Here is a 14402-nt window from a genome sequence, read left to right as displayed (position 1 = left end):
TTTTGAGATTTATTAGAAGAGGATGAGTTGCTCTTTCTGAATACGTATCACATGTCGATTTACGTTAATTTTCCTGGAAGATACGCGACTCGAAAGGTGACCTTCGAAAAATTTCCCTAAAGGATGGGGTCAGTTAAAAATTGCTCAAGACCAAACAGTTGCTTCGAGATCGCTGTAGTTCTCAGATTTATTACTAGAAGAATTGCTTCTAGGAAATGTGCATCACTTTCCGATCAGTGATAGTTTTTCTGGAAGATAATCAACTGGAAAGGTGACCTTTGAAAAATTACCAAAAAGGTGAGGTCATTTAAAATGCCTGAAAAGTAGGTAAAATTGGAAAGGGAAAAACAAAACAGGTAAGAATGCACTTTTAAACACATATGGTTCTTGTGATAGTTCTATTTTTTGATCTTTTTTAAATCTTGATATTGTAGTCTCGCAGTTGGACCTATCCTAAATATCGGTTTTACAATATCATGAATAAATATCTATTCTATTGATGATACTCATATCTGAAAAGACTGTATAAAAAGTACTTTCACCAAAATGATCACATAAAATATAAGACAAAATGTTTCACTCGTTTACTATCCCACCGAAGTCGAAGTTAACCTTTTCACTTCACATAAAAAAAATAATACTCAGAGTTCATCATGTGCACTTTCTTGATATTCAATTGGAATCTCGTAACATGCTGCAGGAGTTGAAAACTCAAAAACGTATTCACATTTATTTGGTTCAGATACAGAAGTTACTTTATTATCACTACCACATGAAATGTTCACAATAGTAGATCTCTGTGGACCATTCCAACAAGCTTGCCCTCTCTCATAAGACATCCTTTCATACTTGTTATGATCTGGACCCGACCAGTGCCCCCATGTGCCCAGACGTGTTTCCATAGAACCTGATTTAGGCTGCTGTACTGTTTTATCAAACGGACAAAGTTTATATATATACTCATGGTCGACATACTCAAAACATTGACCAAGAAGTGGTGCATATTCTTCATCTGGGCCAAAGTCTTTCTCTAAATATTCTTTGATGTTGCGTATTTCTGATTCAAGATCCCTCACAGCTGATTCTGCATTTGAAAATTCATTCCTAGCATCTGTAGCTGCATCCACTAACTTTTGGGTTTCTTCATCATATTCTATAGGCGGGGGAATTTCTTCTTGTTGCTCTGGTTCTTGTTGTTCCTTGACACTATCTTCCTCATCATCTGCATCTTCTTCTGTTTTTTCTTGAAAAGACAATTTTCAATAATATTCGGACTCATTATCATTTTTACAGATAATGATGTAATAACCTAACTTATGATATTCCAATTAAAATATAAATAGGGCACTCTAACAAATTGCCAAAATCACTGGTTGATGTTGGTCACCATAGGGTTACACGAACCAATCACCATTTGACAATTTGTTACAGTGTTTTATATTTTATTTCATGCACAGATATACATTTGTTCAAATTGAATTTTTTCCTGCTAAAAATGAAATACATGATGTATATAATATATGTATTTATACATTAATATGTAGCTTGTTTTACCTTCCTCATTAAATTCCTCTTCCTCCTCAACAGCTTCCTGGTCAGGATCTGTTTTCTCCCTGAATGCACCTGATTCTATCATGAGGTAAGGTTTAATTCTATTCCAAGCATCACTCACAAATTTCTCTGAATCTGCTTCTTCTTGGTCATTTAGGAAATATTTGGCTTCTTCTTCAGACACTATAGAGTAAATTTAAAATAGCAACAAAAAATGAATCATATAATAATCATTACCTTTTCCATCTTTATCCTTATCAAAAGTTTCAAATTGTTGTAATTCAGAAACTGTGATTTTTCCATCTTGGTCTACATCATACTTATTAAAAGCAGCATTAGCTTCTACCCTCAATTTAAGGGCTTCTGTTTCAGCTTTCTGTTTATTTTGTTCTTCTTCCAATTTTCTATAATAATCTAATGCAGTATTCTCTAGTTCTTCAGCTTCATTTTTCAATCTTTCTTTTTCAGCTTTTACTCTATCTGCTTCTTCTTTGTTCTTCTCAAGTTCCAACAATTTTTCTTTTCTCTGTTGTTTTTCTTGAATACCTTAAACAAAAAGGATCATCAATGTATCAATGATCTTGAGATCAATTCATAAACTGGTTTTCCTTATTCCACATCCATTTACCTTTTTGGCTGAACTCCTCTCTCAGTTGTTTGCCAGCCTTCAAGAGTTCTTCCCTCTGCAATTCTTTCTCTCTAGCGAATTGTCCGAGCTCAGCACAATTATTGATACATTTTGGCTCACTTGCATATTCATCTGCACCATCACAGCAATCACAAATTCCATCATTCACTCTACTTGAAGCCAGGTTCATGGGTTTAAATCCTGCATTTACACAATAAAATATTCCATGAGGACAAGCTGAGGTTCCAGGCTCATCACTTGCATCAGGGCAATCACAATAATCATCATTTACCTGAGAAAATGGAATAGTTTTACTACGATCAAAACAAGTAAAATCATTTTTTGGATTGTATAAAGGTGCTCGTGACAAGGAAACTCCACGAGGTCTTAGAACTTCGGATCCTATTATTTCATTGAACAAATTGAGTAATAATATAAAAGAAAAATGATCAAAAAATCGTTTCCAAAAATGCATTTCGCCGGTTATAATGAACTTTTGTCCATGGAATGTAAATTTTAGGACACGTTACAAATTTACAATTATCTGTGATCACTAGTACACTTGCGCAAAAAAGATGGAATAAATCAATTTTTCAAAGGTATTTTTGTTTGTTATCTTTAGGATATCTTCTTTATATCTTTGAATTTACTGAAACTTGAATTATTCCTTTGGAAAACATCATTAACAAGAAAACATCTGTGTAGAGAGAAATTTTGGTTTTATCTATGTCCAATTGTCAAAATGACAGCTAGAAGAAAGGTTAACTCCAACCTCCAACTTCCACCATTGTTACCTCCCATAGACCTAATAAAATATGGACAGGCCTTGAGAGAGAGAGGTCACGAGTAGTACGTTAGAAAGAGATGGACATATGGTAGAAAACGTCAAAATCATATGTTTATTGTTTACTGTTCAGCTACTGTGTTTTCAATGGTTTTCAATCGATATTTCATTCTCCTCACAAGCAATTTAGCAGAAAACTAGGTTTTTAGAATCGACTGCTACATGGTAATAAAGCGAAAGAGATTTATTTTTGGAAATAATAGACCAATAAGGGAGTTTCTTTGTTATTTCATGTACATATAAGACATAATTTACAAACAATCACAAGGAATATACCTAATCTACTTCCTATATTTCATAAGGCCACAGCAAGAATTTGTAGAGGTGACTTGAATTTCGAGATAGTATATATTATTGAATATTATAAAGAATGTTGTTCTAAACGAAGTAGTTACATATCTACCATCACATTCTATTTCAAGGCATGTCCGAAGAAAATACTAAACTCCAATCTGGATTTAATATTAGAAAGAGAAGAGATGTGAATCATGTTGATATTCAGTAAGCCTTGTGACGTCGGCAAACTCAAAACTCAATATATTCTGTTGATCAGTGTCACAGAAATCTAACACTGTAAAGCCACACGATAAAGAAACAGGAGCAGTAAAGTATTAATGCCAGGAATGCCAGAGAAGAGCAACTAAACCACCTGATGGGGAACCTATCAAAATAATTGAAAAAAAAATTGTGAATGATTAATCACCATAAATATTTCCCCCGCAGGAAATTTTATATTATTTGTGAAAGTATCAATAAACATACTTAAAATTATAGCCCTTTTCTCTATACCACACATGTTTTTGCTCAAGGAAGGTGAAATGCTTAAAAAAATTCACTTCAACGATTAATTTTTCGGTGTAGCCAGATCCCAAAGCAGGGGTCCTTTTATCTTCCCAAATCACGAGTAATTTCAGTGTATATAAAATCAAGCCCTGGCGAATGAGATAATATTGTTGTTTTACACAACTCTCAAGTTTTTCTACATTAATAAAAATCAGAAGAAAAAAAATTTCAGGTAGTATTTTTTTTTTAATAAACCTTTCAGGGTTTTCACTCTCAATCTCTGAAACTATTATTTTATCAGCACTTGAAAGTTTCAATACGGGAAAAATATAGTTGATTTGATAACATTTTCGAAGTTGATTTCAGTACAAAAATTGCTACAAATTGATAGAAAATCTATAAATCTACCGACAACTACCCAAAAATGCAACATGGAGGATCAGCGGACTGGTAGAATTCCCGAGTTTACTCGATAACTTGGTTGAAGCGGCAACGTTGATTTATTCTCTACCAGCTACCAGCTTGACGTTTACTACCAGGGACTGCTGTTATCTCTCTTTTCTACCACCCCCCTCTCTCTCGTGGGTATTCCTCGATGCGATGAACGGGAAAACCACGTGAAGGCCTGTCCATGTATTATTAGGTCTATGTTACCTCCCGGTATGATAAGGCAATATTTTCAGATTATCACTGATGAAATTGAAAAACACACTAAAGCTGGTAACTTTTTAGCATTTCATAATAAAGACTTAGAGGATACAGCAGCATTTTCTAACCCGAAAGAGGAAAATTTAAATTTCCTCTGATGATAAGCAGGAGTTGCAAAATGAATTCTCTTATTCACTGTTTTTTAATCATTTTATGTCTCAATTTCGAACACGCATTTGGTCATGAGGAAGATGAATATACAGTACAATATACAGTAGAAAATTATGCTGAAGAATTACCTAAGAGAAATCATTTCATAATGTTTTATGCACCATGGTGAATATCAAACTATTTTGTATTCTAACTATATTCTATTGTAATCCGAGTCTTGAATTAAGATATTCATAGGTGTGGCCATTGTCGAAGACTAGCTCCCACTTGGGAGCAACTTGCTGAAATGCTTAATGAAGATGATAGTAATGTGAGAATCGCAAAAGTTGATTGTACTGTGGATAAGAAAATATGTTCTGATGAAGATGTTACTGGGTATCCCACATTGAAGTTCTTCAAAAAGGGTAATTCAAATGGGGAGAAATTCAGAGGACCTAGAGACTTGCCAACATTAACTACTTTTATAAATGAACAACTAAGAGGAGTAATAACTATTTGTATGATAGTGTATTCAAATTTTTAATCCTTCTCTTCAAGGGAGATGAAGAATCTGATACATTGAAAGCTGCTTTGAAAAAGGCAGAGTCAGCTTCTTCCATTGAACTGACAGAGGAGAATTTCGATAGTCACGTGAAACAAGGAAAGCATTTTGTTAAGTTTTATGCACCCTGGTGCGGTCATTGTCAAGTAAGCATTCTGATTGGTTCAGGCAATTTATTGATTTTATTTCAGAGGAATGAAATTGTGTTGTTTTGATTCATTTGTATTTCTTCACTTGTATACCAATGTTTTAAAAATTCAGTTTTCAGCAATTGGCTCCAATATGGCAGGAGGTGGCCAAGACTTTTGAATTTGATTCGTCACTGTCTATTGCCAAAATTGATTGCACCAAACATAAATCTGTTTGTACACAGTATGAAATAAAGGCATATCCCACTTTATTATGGATTGAAAATGGAGAAAAGGTAAGAAAGAAACAGGAAATTGAGCATTTTTCAGCTGCATCACCCGATGACAACAAACACTCATATATATATTAGGCTTTTTTGTTATTAGGAACTCGACAAGCTTTATGAACTACTAGCCCTATTAAGCAGGGATGAATAAAGTTTTTGAGTATCATAAATAATATTGAATTTTCAGGTTGAAAAGTATCAAGGGTCTAGAACTCATGAAGAACTAGTCAATTACATCAAGAAGATGTTAGATCAAGAACAAGCGACAACCAAAGAGAAGCCAGAGGACAAAAAGGAAAAGTCTCCCCCAGCTGACAAGAAAGAGATTGAATTAACTGCTGAAAATTTCAGAAACACTATCCAGACTGGCATCACATTCATCAAATTTTTTGCACCTTGGTGAGTTTTCTGCCTTATTACCTAGCACCTACTTGTAATCACAGTTATGCCAAAAAAAAGTAATACGTTTCAGAGGATATAGATTAAGAATCTGTAACAAAATTTTTGTCTGTGTGTATGTAATCTATTATGGACAAAATACAAGTATCATTTTTGGAGCTATCAAGTTCAATTTTGGCAGGATTATGCAGATTGAGGTGGTGGAAATCAAGAAAACGGTTTTTGAGTCATTCAAATTTTTCATAAAAAAATTCACTCGTGAAGCGCTTGGCTTCTGGCGCTTGTGAATCCTCTGGGTTGAAGCCAATCTTTTGATTCTACTTTCTTCTTCTACTTCTTCTTCGAAAGTAGATCTACATCTAATCTTGTTGAAATAATGTTTTGAAATACATGGCCTCTGCTAGTATCCCAAAAAAATTTTGAAACCATTAATATTCTGTAGGTGTGGACATTGTAAAAGCTTAGCCCCAACATGGGATGACCTCAATAAGAAGTACGAGCCAACGGAAAATATTAAAATAATGAAAGTTGATTGTACTGCTCAAGAAAATAAAGGCTTGTGCAATGATGAAAAGGTGAAGAATATGAATAAATTCGTCAAACGAAATCTTATGTAATTTTGTTTTACAGATTGATGGTTTCCCCACAATGTATCTCTATAAAGATGGTGAAAAAATATCGGAATATACGGGTAGTCGTTCCTTAGAAGACTTGTCTGATTTTGTTCAAGGCCATGTAGGACATGATGAGTTGTGAAGCTCCCTTCAGTAGAACAGCATGTGTGTGGTGTGTGTGTGTGTGATTTTTTCGTTGAATTCCCAAATAAATTCGATTTCTGAATGGTGTTTATTGTTGTTTTATTTCTAATTTACCATTTGGTAACGTCAACTACAGATTATGTAGATACTTAAGCGCAACAGATTGGTTACGTTGCCTAAAGCTTCTTTCCAATCAGGTACGCTATACCAAAGAAGTAACAAGAGGCTATACAATGCGGTGCTGTACACGCTAGAGATCCACGCCTGCGCTATCACGGAAACACGCAAAAAACTGAACTGCCAAATTAAACTTTCAGCAAATATTATATATAAGGCGTTCCATTGCTGTCTGTGCATGGAGCCCCGGAAATTCGTTTGTTGCATAAGGGGAAGGGAGCGCGACAGTTTCACGCTCCGCATACTGGAACCACAGCCCTCTTAACCCTGTGTTTAAGAGGGCTGTGCTGGAACACTTGTGCACTACTGTTCGCCCTAACTTATGACTGGATAGCACAGTTTTGTCTCTGGGATAGCGGATAGATGGTTCCTATCCCTCAGCCCCCTCATCATTTGACAGTTGTAACTGCCCAAAGCAAAAATATTATATCTTTGGCCCAAAGCCGCTCATTCAGGCATTGAACTCTTAAAAGGTGTTTTAGTTAGAGTTCAATGCATTCAGGCAGAGATAAAGATATTAATATATTTGGAAAGAGATCTCTGCATTCAGGAGTCTCTGTCTTTTAGGCACAGTTCAAATATATGGGGAGAAATCAATTAAGGGGCACTGTTGTCAAATTGTGCAACCGAAACGAACATGAAACTTCATATTTGAAATATAAATTCAGACAGTTTCTGATGCGAATTCAAAAGATTAATGAATGGAAATTCTCCATTCTAAAACATAAAAATTGCTTCAGTTTTATTAATAATGAAACTCATTTATAAACTATTGAAACTCAGATATATTTTAAAAAATCTAAAATCATCAATAAAAAAACTATTGAGCAAATATACTGAATTCTCCACACTTAATTGATCCATCAGCATCAACGGCTGAAATGTGACATATTTGACTCTCCACGCACGTTGCGTTACATCCACTTTCGAAAGCAAAGTCACTTTCCCTTATATGGAACCTGAAAACAAAGTCCCCTTCATATAAAAACAAGAGTTATAGGTACGCAGGAAAACTTACTGAACGTATTGCTTGGCAAGCTGAGGATTGGATTGCAGTCTTTCATGTAGATCAGACAAACTGTCATAATCCAAATCTTTCAGTCCATAGGCTGATTTGAATGAATACAACTTATACCATTCCGGTCCTTTGCTTCCTTGAGAATTTGCCAAACTTAAGTTGAATGTATACTGATGATAATCAGATACCATCTATAATAAAATTGAATTGCTGAAGTGAGAACTACATATAAGTATATCCCTAATTAATAATGGTGATAAAATGCTCTTTAAAATAGAAACATCAAAACAATGAAAATCAAGAAGCGGTCACTCAACACCGCTTATCTTCAGTCTGATCTGAAGAGAACTGACACCGTGGTATGGTCGAATATAATTAAAGTGTTTTTGAATATAACGTTCATTGCAATATTTAATAGGATTTTGACAAATACCTTGAAAAACGCTTTATGAAAATGTGTTGGTACAATGAAAAAAAACGTCGATTCATGGGAATTTACTCACCAAATTTGTTGAATCAATCTCATAAACCCTGTAATCTGGATTCAAACCAACAAAAGTTGTGAAACTTCCTCCATTATAGGCCACATTGACGACTTGACTCGGATTACTTTCATTTTTGTAAATTCTGAATTCGTCTACGTGCGTATGTCCGTTGAAATGTGCGCTGATAGTGTTAGCAAACCTAAAAATTAATTGTGTGATTAGTTATTCAGTTATAGGTATATGGCGTATTTTAATTCGGCCAACTTGTATACTCACCTTTGCACTATCCTGTTGAAGTTGTACTGCCATTGCCGATGACATCTTATTTCTCCTGGAGGGATATGCGACAGCAAATGCACTTTTTCATTGTTCTTTTCTGCTTCTAAGAGAATTTCAACAAGCCACTTCAATTGTTCGTAGGGATCCACGTCATCATAAAAAAGCCAACTGAAAAGCACCTTTTTTATTAAAACATTTTTTCAATTTTTGATCCCTTAAACTCACAAGTTTTCTGTAAAGCAGACGTTACTATTCAAAGCAACAATTCTGAAACCAGATTTCACTAGAACAGTGTAAAACCCACCACGTTTTACGGTATCTAGAGCAGTTTGAGGAAGCCAGTTCTTCCAATAAGTCGCTACTGCATCGAATAACCATTGTGTGTTTACTTTATCGGCTGATTGGAGATTCAGTGGAGCATATCTGAAAAAATAAACTGTAAAATTGATCAAGAATAACGAAGGCAGAATATTATTTGAAAAGAAAACCTACAAGTTACAAGGATGGGCTTCATGATTTCCCAAAATCGGAAAAACAGTTATATTTCCAAAGTGTTGCAAAAGAAGGGCGTAGAATTCCTGAATTGTCTCCAAATTACTTTCCTTGGTGGTTTCCCAATTCTTATGCGCGATGATATCACCAGTGAAATAAACATAATCGATTTTTTTCTGGAAAATTAAGCTGATTTTATAATGATCAACTCAAGTCATACAATGGTGACAAAGATGAGGGGGATTGTACCTGTGTTTTCCTTATTACTGTCATCAAATCAACCAGGGAGTTCTTCGACATATCACAAACTCTGTAATCACCAAAAGTACCTGCTGCATTTTGGTGATCTGTCGGTATACCATTCCGCTCCTCACAGCATAAGGGCATGTCGCATTTAGCGTTGGTACCAGCTTTGTACAGCGGATCATAGTGTACGTCCGTAATTTGCACAATATTCAGCAGATTTCCATTAGATTTTTGTAACTACAATGTGAGAAAATATCTTGGTCATCGTTAAGAATAAAAGTAAAACCCACAGTCATTCAAAAACCGAACAAAAACAAAAGGACCACCCACTACACTAAAATTCCTCCAGCTTTTCCTACGAAGTTTTGGATGGACATAAACGCAATTCGTCATTAATGTAATTGTATGTATGTTATTTCCTCACCTTTACAGAATCTGCAGAATGAGGAGGAATATCTATTGTCCATTTTTTGGCAAACGGATTAATACATCCGCTATATTGAAAGTAAACCCCACAAACTTCTTCGGGCTTAATATTTTTGTTATCGATTATATAAATGATGACATCCTAGAAAAAAAATATTATTCATTATGAGGAGGCACACAGTATCAAGTGTTTCACTTCATTGTGTTTGGCTTCTGTAATCAGAATATAGATAGAAGTCCTTTCTTTTGGAGCTATGCTTCATTACATTATATGCTTTTATTAATTTATGTACATCGACATTATATAAGAACGCCAAACTTATAGCTTTTTTGAAGCGCAAGTGCAACAGATATGTGAACCAACAGTCTTAAATTCTGAGCTGAGATGTTGAAATCAAAAATACTTTTGTTGTTAAAAGTTGCCTTGATTTTTTTTAATATATGTAGACCACCATGGGTGAAATATTTCGTGAACTCAAAGTTGTAGACATTATAAAAGGACCTAAAAAATTCTGTTTTGGTATCCATAAAAGCAGCCAGAACCAAGTACTGGGTACTTGAATTGTAGTAGATGGAAAGAGATCCTTGCCGAGAATTATTGGACTTTATTTGGCTATAGATCAAGACAATATTTTATGGAAATAAATCTAACAAACAGGATTTTTAACGACAGCAGAGACGTTGGAAGTAGTTTTCAGGAGTAAAGTGCACTTTATTGTCCTGTCGGACATGAACTATTTTATAAAGCAGTAGTTCAGTAGTTGATTTGAAGCTATAAAGTTTAGGGGGAAGACAACTGAAATGTTATTTTAGCAATAACTTTCTGATAAAATATCTATCGACCTATACAACCTCTCCTTAAAATATCGGTTGCTGTTATTATACAACAACAAAGAAAAATGTGCGATAAATGATCACCGAAACTTTCTTATCTCAATTTTAATATTCACTTGAAAGGCGTCAAAATGATTACACCGTTTGTTGAACTTACTGTTTCTGTTTCACTGAACGTTTTACACACACTGGGAATATATCCTAGTATCGCCATGCACAGGTTGGTTAAAAACTCTACAACCGAGGTCCTGTTCGCTCCAGACTTCCTAAATTCTATAAGGTCAGTAACGAAGGCCGAACATATATTACACACTGAAGATGCTTCGGCCGAAAGGTTGCGTATTCTTCCAAGTAGATTTGATGAGCGTGTCTGGACATCGATATATTTTGAGGCAGGTAACTCATTTATATCATCTTGAAATGAAGAATAAATAAAGGAAATATTAAAGAGTACATTATTCCATGTCCTACGCATGGTGAAAAATTACTTACCCCTTTCTACGAGAAGTGAAGAATTAACTACGCCAAACACTATTGCGATTGCACATACGAAAGTAAGATTCATTTTCAGTTTATTTCGAAGTATCAAAATTTAGACATTATTCAGGAGTCAGAGAATACTTTAACACAGTACTGAAAGTAGAACTCACTCTACTGGCGTTTAATGATTCAGACCTTTTGTTTCATTATCTCTTTATTTAGCAGTAAACAAGATATAATTGTAATCGCAGCCTAATGGTTCATTTGGGAAGATGATATATTTTGACCATGGGACTTTGAAGAGAGATGAACTCTGCGATATTTCCAATGTTCAGAATTTCTTGTTGGGTGAAAACGGGACTATATGGGTGGCGGCAAAAATGGCTGTAATTAAATTATTATCAGAAGATATTGAATGCGTTCGCGGTGAAATGGTTTGAAAATGAGAAGCGGGCGTTGAAAACGCGAAAAAGTGTGAACTTTATAGAATAAAGATTTAGATCATACCTGAACAAAAATAATTTCAGAAAATACGGTACTAACGTACAATTACAGAACCTTTACGACGTCACTAACCATAGTTACACCTATAGAGTGGCTGTTCTCAAAAGGGAAAGAATTTTCTCATGCACTATGTAATAGTAGCGTAATTTGGAGGTATTTTGTAATCTTGAGCAATGAATAGCGACTTTAAATCATGTATTGGGATACAAAGCTCATTTATATTTGAGTTAAAAAAATTTGCAACATTTTTACTGATGCTATAAGAGTGGAAGTTGAACACATCTCAATTTGTTAGGATGGGTTGAATGAAACTAAAAACAGTGTTATATGAATATAATATTATTTTTGTATTGGTTAAATTATGTCTGATGAATTTCAATGCCTATTCCCATTCCTCTTCACCCCAACCATCTTCTTCAAGTCCTGTAACTACTAGATTCAATTTGTTCGAATTCTCATTAGTGTTTTGATTCTCTAATTCACTACCAATCAGATATTTTGTGGAACTTTTGATTTCAGGTTCCATATCTTGGAAAAAATCAATATCATCACTCTGTTCTTTACTTTTTTGGTTTTTTATATCCAATTCGTCAATGTCCTGAATATTTTTAATCTTACTGATGTCTTTATTCTTCAATTTTGATGTTTCAATTTTCAAGTTACTCAGACTTGTTGCTAATTCCCCTTCCAAAATTTCTGTTTGTTCAAGTTGTAATGTATTGGTTCCAGTAGCTTGAAGATCTTGATTTTCTTCCCAATCTTCCCATTCTATTTCCTCCTCTGCAGTTTGGTCTACTTCATCTGTGAGTATTTCAACTTCTTCTCCATCTGGTCTTTGGCGTTCTGGTAAATTACTGATGAAGAGGGGATCAACTGGCTTTGGAACTGGAATATCTGGTAATTCAACTGCCAGTGATTTGCTGCATTTCCTACTATTCTGTCTTGATTTTTGAGTTGTTTGTGTTGGCCTTCCATCTGTAAATAATCTTGCTCTTTTACCACCTATTACAGTATTTGCTCCTAATATCAAGACTAAAGTAGATAAAGCTTCTAGCGTACATGATACTAAAATATCATTTGTATCTTTTATTCCAACAAGAAGCTGAAAATATTACAATTCTTGAGTATAAATAAATGATCGTCAATGAAAAAAACATACCTCTGGTAAAATATATGATTGTAATTCTTCTTGACTAAATCCATTAATGTAGCCTTTGAAATGTTGCAATAATATTAATCTGATCTGAGCATCTCTAACAGCAAATATTTCTAAGATTCTAGGTACAACATGCTCTTTGAATGTGCCTTCGCTGATTAAAGGGCCATCCTCTTCATCTTCTTCACCATCTAAGAAAAATCTTAATGATTTCAAAACACCAATTAGGAAACCCAATCTCACCTTGTTTGAAAGAAAGTATTTTAGACAGTACCTTAGTCTGTGCAACAGAATTCAGTAGGACCATTCTTGATAAAAGGAGTCCACTTAATTGATTTGCCACTAAATTTTCGTTAAAGTTCCTGAGACTGGATATCAAATTTGAGAAAAATGTTAACTTTTCCTCATCAGACTTTAATGGTAACTCCATTAAAAAGGAGTGTATTAAAATGAATTCATGGTTGAAAAAGGGATGTTTAAGTAAATCAGATAATGTTGGTCTTTCGTCTATATTCAAATTCTCTAAACCACTTCTGCACAGAGCTTTGAAATCTTCTAATTCTGGAATATCCTCTGAAGCATCAGATTTCAATAGCTCTGCAACTAAAACGAAAAATGCGAAAGCATCAACGAATTCCTTCAAAATATCAGGTTTTTGAATATGTTCTTCTTCATGAATATCAACTGCAGCTGCGTATCTGTTAGCTTTGGATTTGTTTAAATGTTCCTTAGATAATTCTGTATATTTACAAGAGAATTCCATCCCACCTAACTTCCATTTTCCATCATCTGTTATATAAATTGAGGCTAAACATACATTGTTATGAGAAGCCTTTCCTTTCTCATGTAAAAAACAAAGAGCCTTCAATACTGAATGTAACCCTATACATAGCTGTAATGTACTAAGAGTTGAATATACATGTGACAAAGGTCTAACATGTTCAACCGCTAAGTAGAATTTGGAACTTTTGGACCATGATGAAATGTATTTGAGAATGCATGGATGTCTGTATATCATTAAATTCTGAAAATTACATATTTAATATAATCCAAAGAGCGAAAAATTTTATTTCCACCTTGCTACATTTCTCCAGTGGTGTATGTATTGTCCATAAGGGACCATTAACAAATAATTCTCCAATGAATATTGTCAAATTGGAAAGTTGTTTCGATTTAGGAACGCTTGCAGTATGTTGACTCCAAAAATCAGCAACTTCCACAGCTTTATCCTCAATATCGATGCCAGCTAAATGAGATGAATCATTTCCCATGTTCAAATGTTCAAAAATGTTAATCCTTAATCCCCTTAAAACATTTTTATTTTTTGAAGGTTAGGTCAGGTTGGGTGACAGGTGTTCTGTCATTTCTTTTGACATCGGTTCAAAATAGTTTGAACCATAGAATAAAGGGATTAGCTTCTTGGATCAACTTAAAAAGCTTTAAAATTAATTTAAATTCATAGAATATTATACTAAATCTTTTTTTAATCTGTATTAATACAGCCACCTAATGTACTGCTATGGTGCTATTATTGTAGATGTTTTTATGAAATTTGTTAGACTTTTCA

General features: G+C 34.3%; 4 protein-coding genes across 4 annotated transcripts; 1 reads left to right on the top strand and 3 right to left on the bottom strand.

The window, feature by feature from the left end:
* Positions 1 to 384: 384 nt before the first annotated feature.
* On the bottom strand, positions 385 to 2654 carry LOC123316158 (glucosidase 2 subunit beta). The gene is made up of 4 exons (XM_044902151.1): positions 2180 to 2654; positions 1789 to 2097; positions 1555 to 1734; positions 385 to 1243 (listed from the first exon to the last, which is right to left on the bottom strand). Exons 1-4 carry the CDS (start codon positions 2652 to 2654, stop codon positions 642 to 644), a joined length of 1566 nt encoding a protein of 521 aa, XP_044758086.1. The 3' UTR covers positions 385 to 641.
* Positions 2655 to 4454: 1800 nt separating this feature from the next.
* Positions 4455 to 6827, top strand: LOC123316159 (thioredoxin domain-containing protein 5). The gene is made up of 8 exons (XM_044902152.1): positions 4455 to 4466; positions 4539 to 4790; positions 4863 to 5109; positions 5163 to 5312; positions 5435 to 5590; positions 5769 to 5980; positions 6423 to 6555; positions 6611 to 6827. Exons 2-8 carry the CDS (start codon positions 4612 to 4614, stop codon positions 6734 to 6736), a joined length of 1203 nt encoding a protein of 400 aa, XP_044758087.1. The 5' UTR covers positions 4455 to 4466; positions 4539 to 4611; the 3' UTR covers positions 6737 to 6827.
* An 853-nt stretch (positions 6828 to 7680) lies between these two features.
* LOC123316157 (sphingomyelin phosphodiesterase-like) lies at positions 7681 to 11381 on the bottom strand. Its single transcript, XM_044902150.1, has 10 exons — positions 11188 to 11381; positions 10853 to 11109; positions 9860 to 10003; positions 9439 to 9672; positions 9190 to 9365; positions 8923 to 9120; positions 8695 to 8865; positions 8437 to 8617; positions 7934 to 8124; positions 7681 to 7874 (listed from the first exon to the last, which is right to left on the bottom strand). Exons 1-10 carry the CDS (start codon positions 11258 to 11260, stop codon positions 7736 to 7738), a joined length of 1764 nt encoding a protein of 587 aa, XP_044758085.1. The 5' UTR covers positions 11261 to 11381; the 3' UTR covers positions 7681 to 7735.
* Positions 11382 to 11998: 617 nt separating this feature from the next.
* Positions 11999 to 14194, bottom strand: LOC123316156 (protein-associating with the carboxyl-terminal domain of ezrin). The gene is made up of 4 exons (XM_044902148.1): positions 13912 to 14194; positions 13079 to 13859; positions 12839 to 13026; positions 11999 to 12781 (listed from the first exon to the last, which is right to left on the bottom strand). The coding sequence occupies exons 1-4, from the start codon at positions 14104 to 14106 to the stop codon at positions 12062 to 12064; spliced, it is 1884 nt and encodes a 627-aa protein (XP_044758083.1). The 5' UTR covers positions 14107 to 14194; the 3' UTR covers positions 11999 to 12061.
* Positions 14195 to 14402: the final 208 nt, after the last annotated feature.

This window comes from Coccinella septempunctata, chromosome 6, assembly GCF_907165205.1.
Source record: "Coccinella septempunctata chromosome 6, icCocSept1.1, whole genome shotgun sequence".
NCBI classification, from domain to species: domain Eukaryota; kingdom Metazoa; phylum Arthropoda; class Insecta; order Coleoptera; family Coccinellidae; genus Coccinella; species Coccinella septempunctata.
Note: the sequence above shows the minus strand (reverse complement) of the source record. Positions and strands in the feature narration are given on the sequence as shown.

Bases quoted from the DNA above. Each gene is read 5' to 3' on its own strand.
- LOC123316156 (XM_044902148.1), bottom strand. From the start codon at position 14,106: ATGGGAAATGATTCATCTCATTTAGCTGGCATCGATATTGAGGATAAA. The intron at 13,860-13,911 runs GTGGAAATAAAA...TGTAATTTTCAG, and splicing joins CACTGGAGAAATGTAGCAAG to AATTTAATGATATACAGACA. The intron at 13,027-13,078 runs GTGAGATTGGGT...GATTTTTCTTAG, and splicing joins AATACTTTCTTTCAAACAAG to ATGGTGAAGAAGATGAAGAG.
- LOC123316158 (XM_044902151.1), bottom strand. From the start codon at position 2,654: ATGCATTTTTGGAAACGATTTTTTGATCATTTTTCTTTTATATTATTA. The intron at 1,735-1,788 runs GTAATGATTATT...TTTACTCTATAG, and splicing joins TAAGGATAAAGATGGAAAAG to TGTCTGAAGAAGAAGCCAAA. The intron at 1,244-1,554 runs GTAAAACAAGCT...TGTCTTTTCAAG, and splicing joins AGAGGAATTTAATGAGGAAG to AAAAAACAGAAGAAGATGCA.
- LOC123316157 (XM_044902150.1), bottom strand. From the start codon at position 11,260: ATGAATCTTACTTTCGTATGTGCAATCGCAATAGTGTTTGGCGTAGTT. The intron at 9,121-9,189 runs GTAGGTTTTCTT...TTATTTTTTCAG, and splicing joins GAAGCCCATCCTTGTAACTT to ATATGCTCCACTGAATCTCC. The intron at 8,125-8,436 runs GTGAGTAAATTC...ATTTTATTATAG, and splicing joins AGATTGATTCAACAAATTTG to ATGGTATCTGATTATCATCA.
- LOC123316159 (XM_044902152.1), top strand. From the start codon at position 4,612: ATGATAAGCAGGAGTTGCAAAATGAATTCTCTTATTCACTGTTTTTTA. The intron at 5,110-5,162 runs GTAATAACTATT...CTTCTCTTCAAG, and splicing joins TAAATGAACAACTAAGAGGA to GGAGATGAAGAATCTGATAC. The intron at 5,313-5,434 runs GTAAGCATTCTG...TTCAGTTTTCAG, and splicing joins CCTGGTGCGGTCATTGTCAA to CAATTGGCTCCAATATGGCA.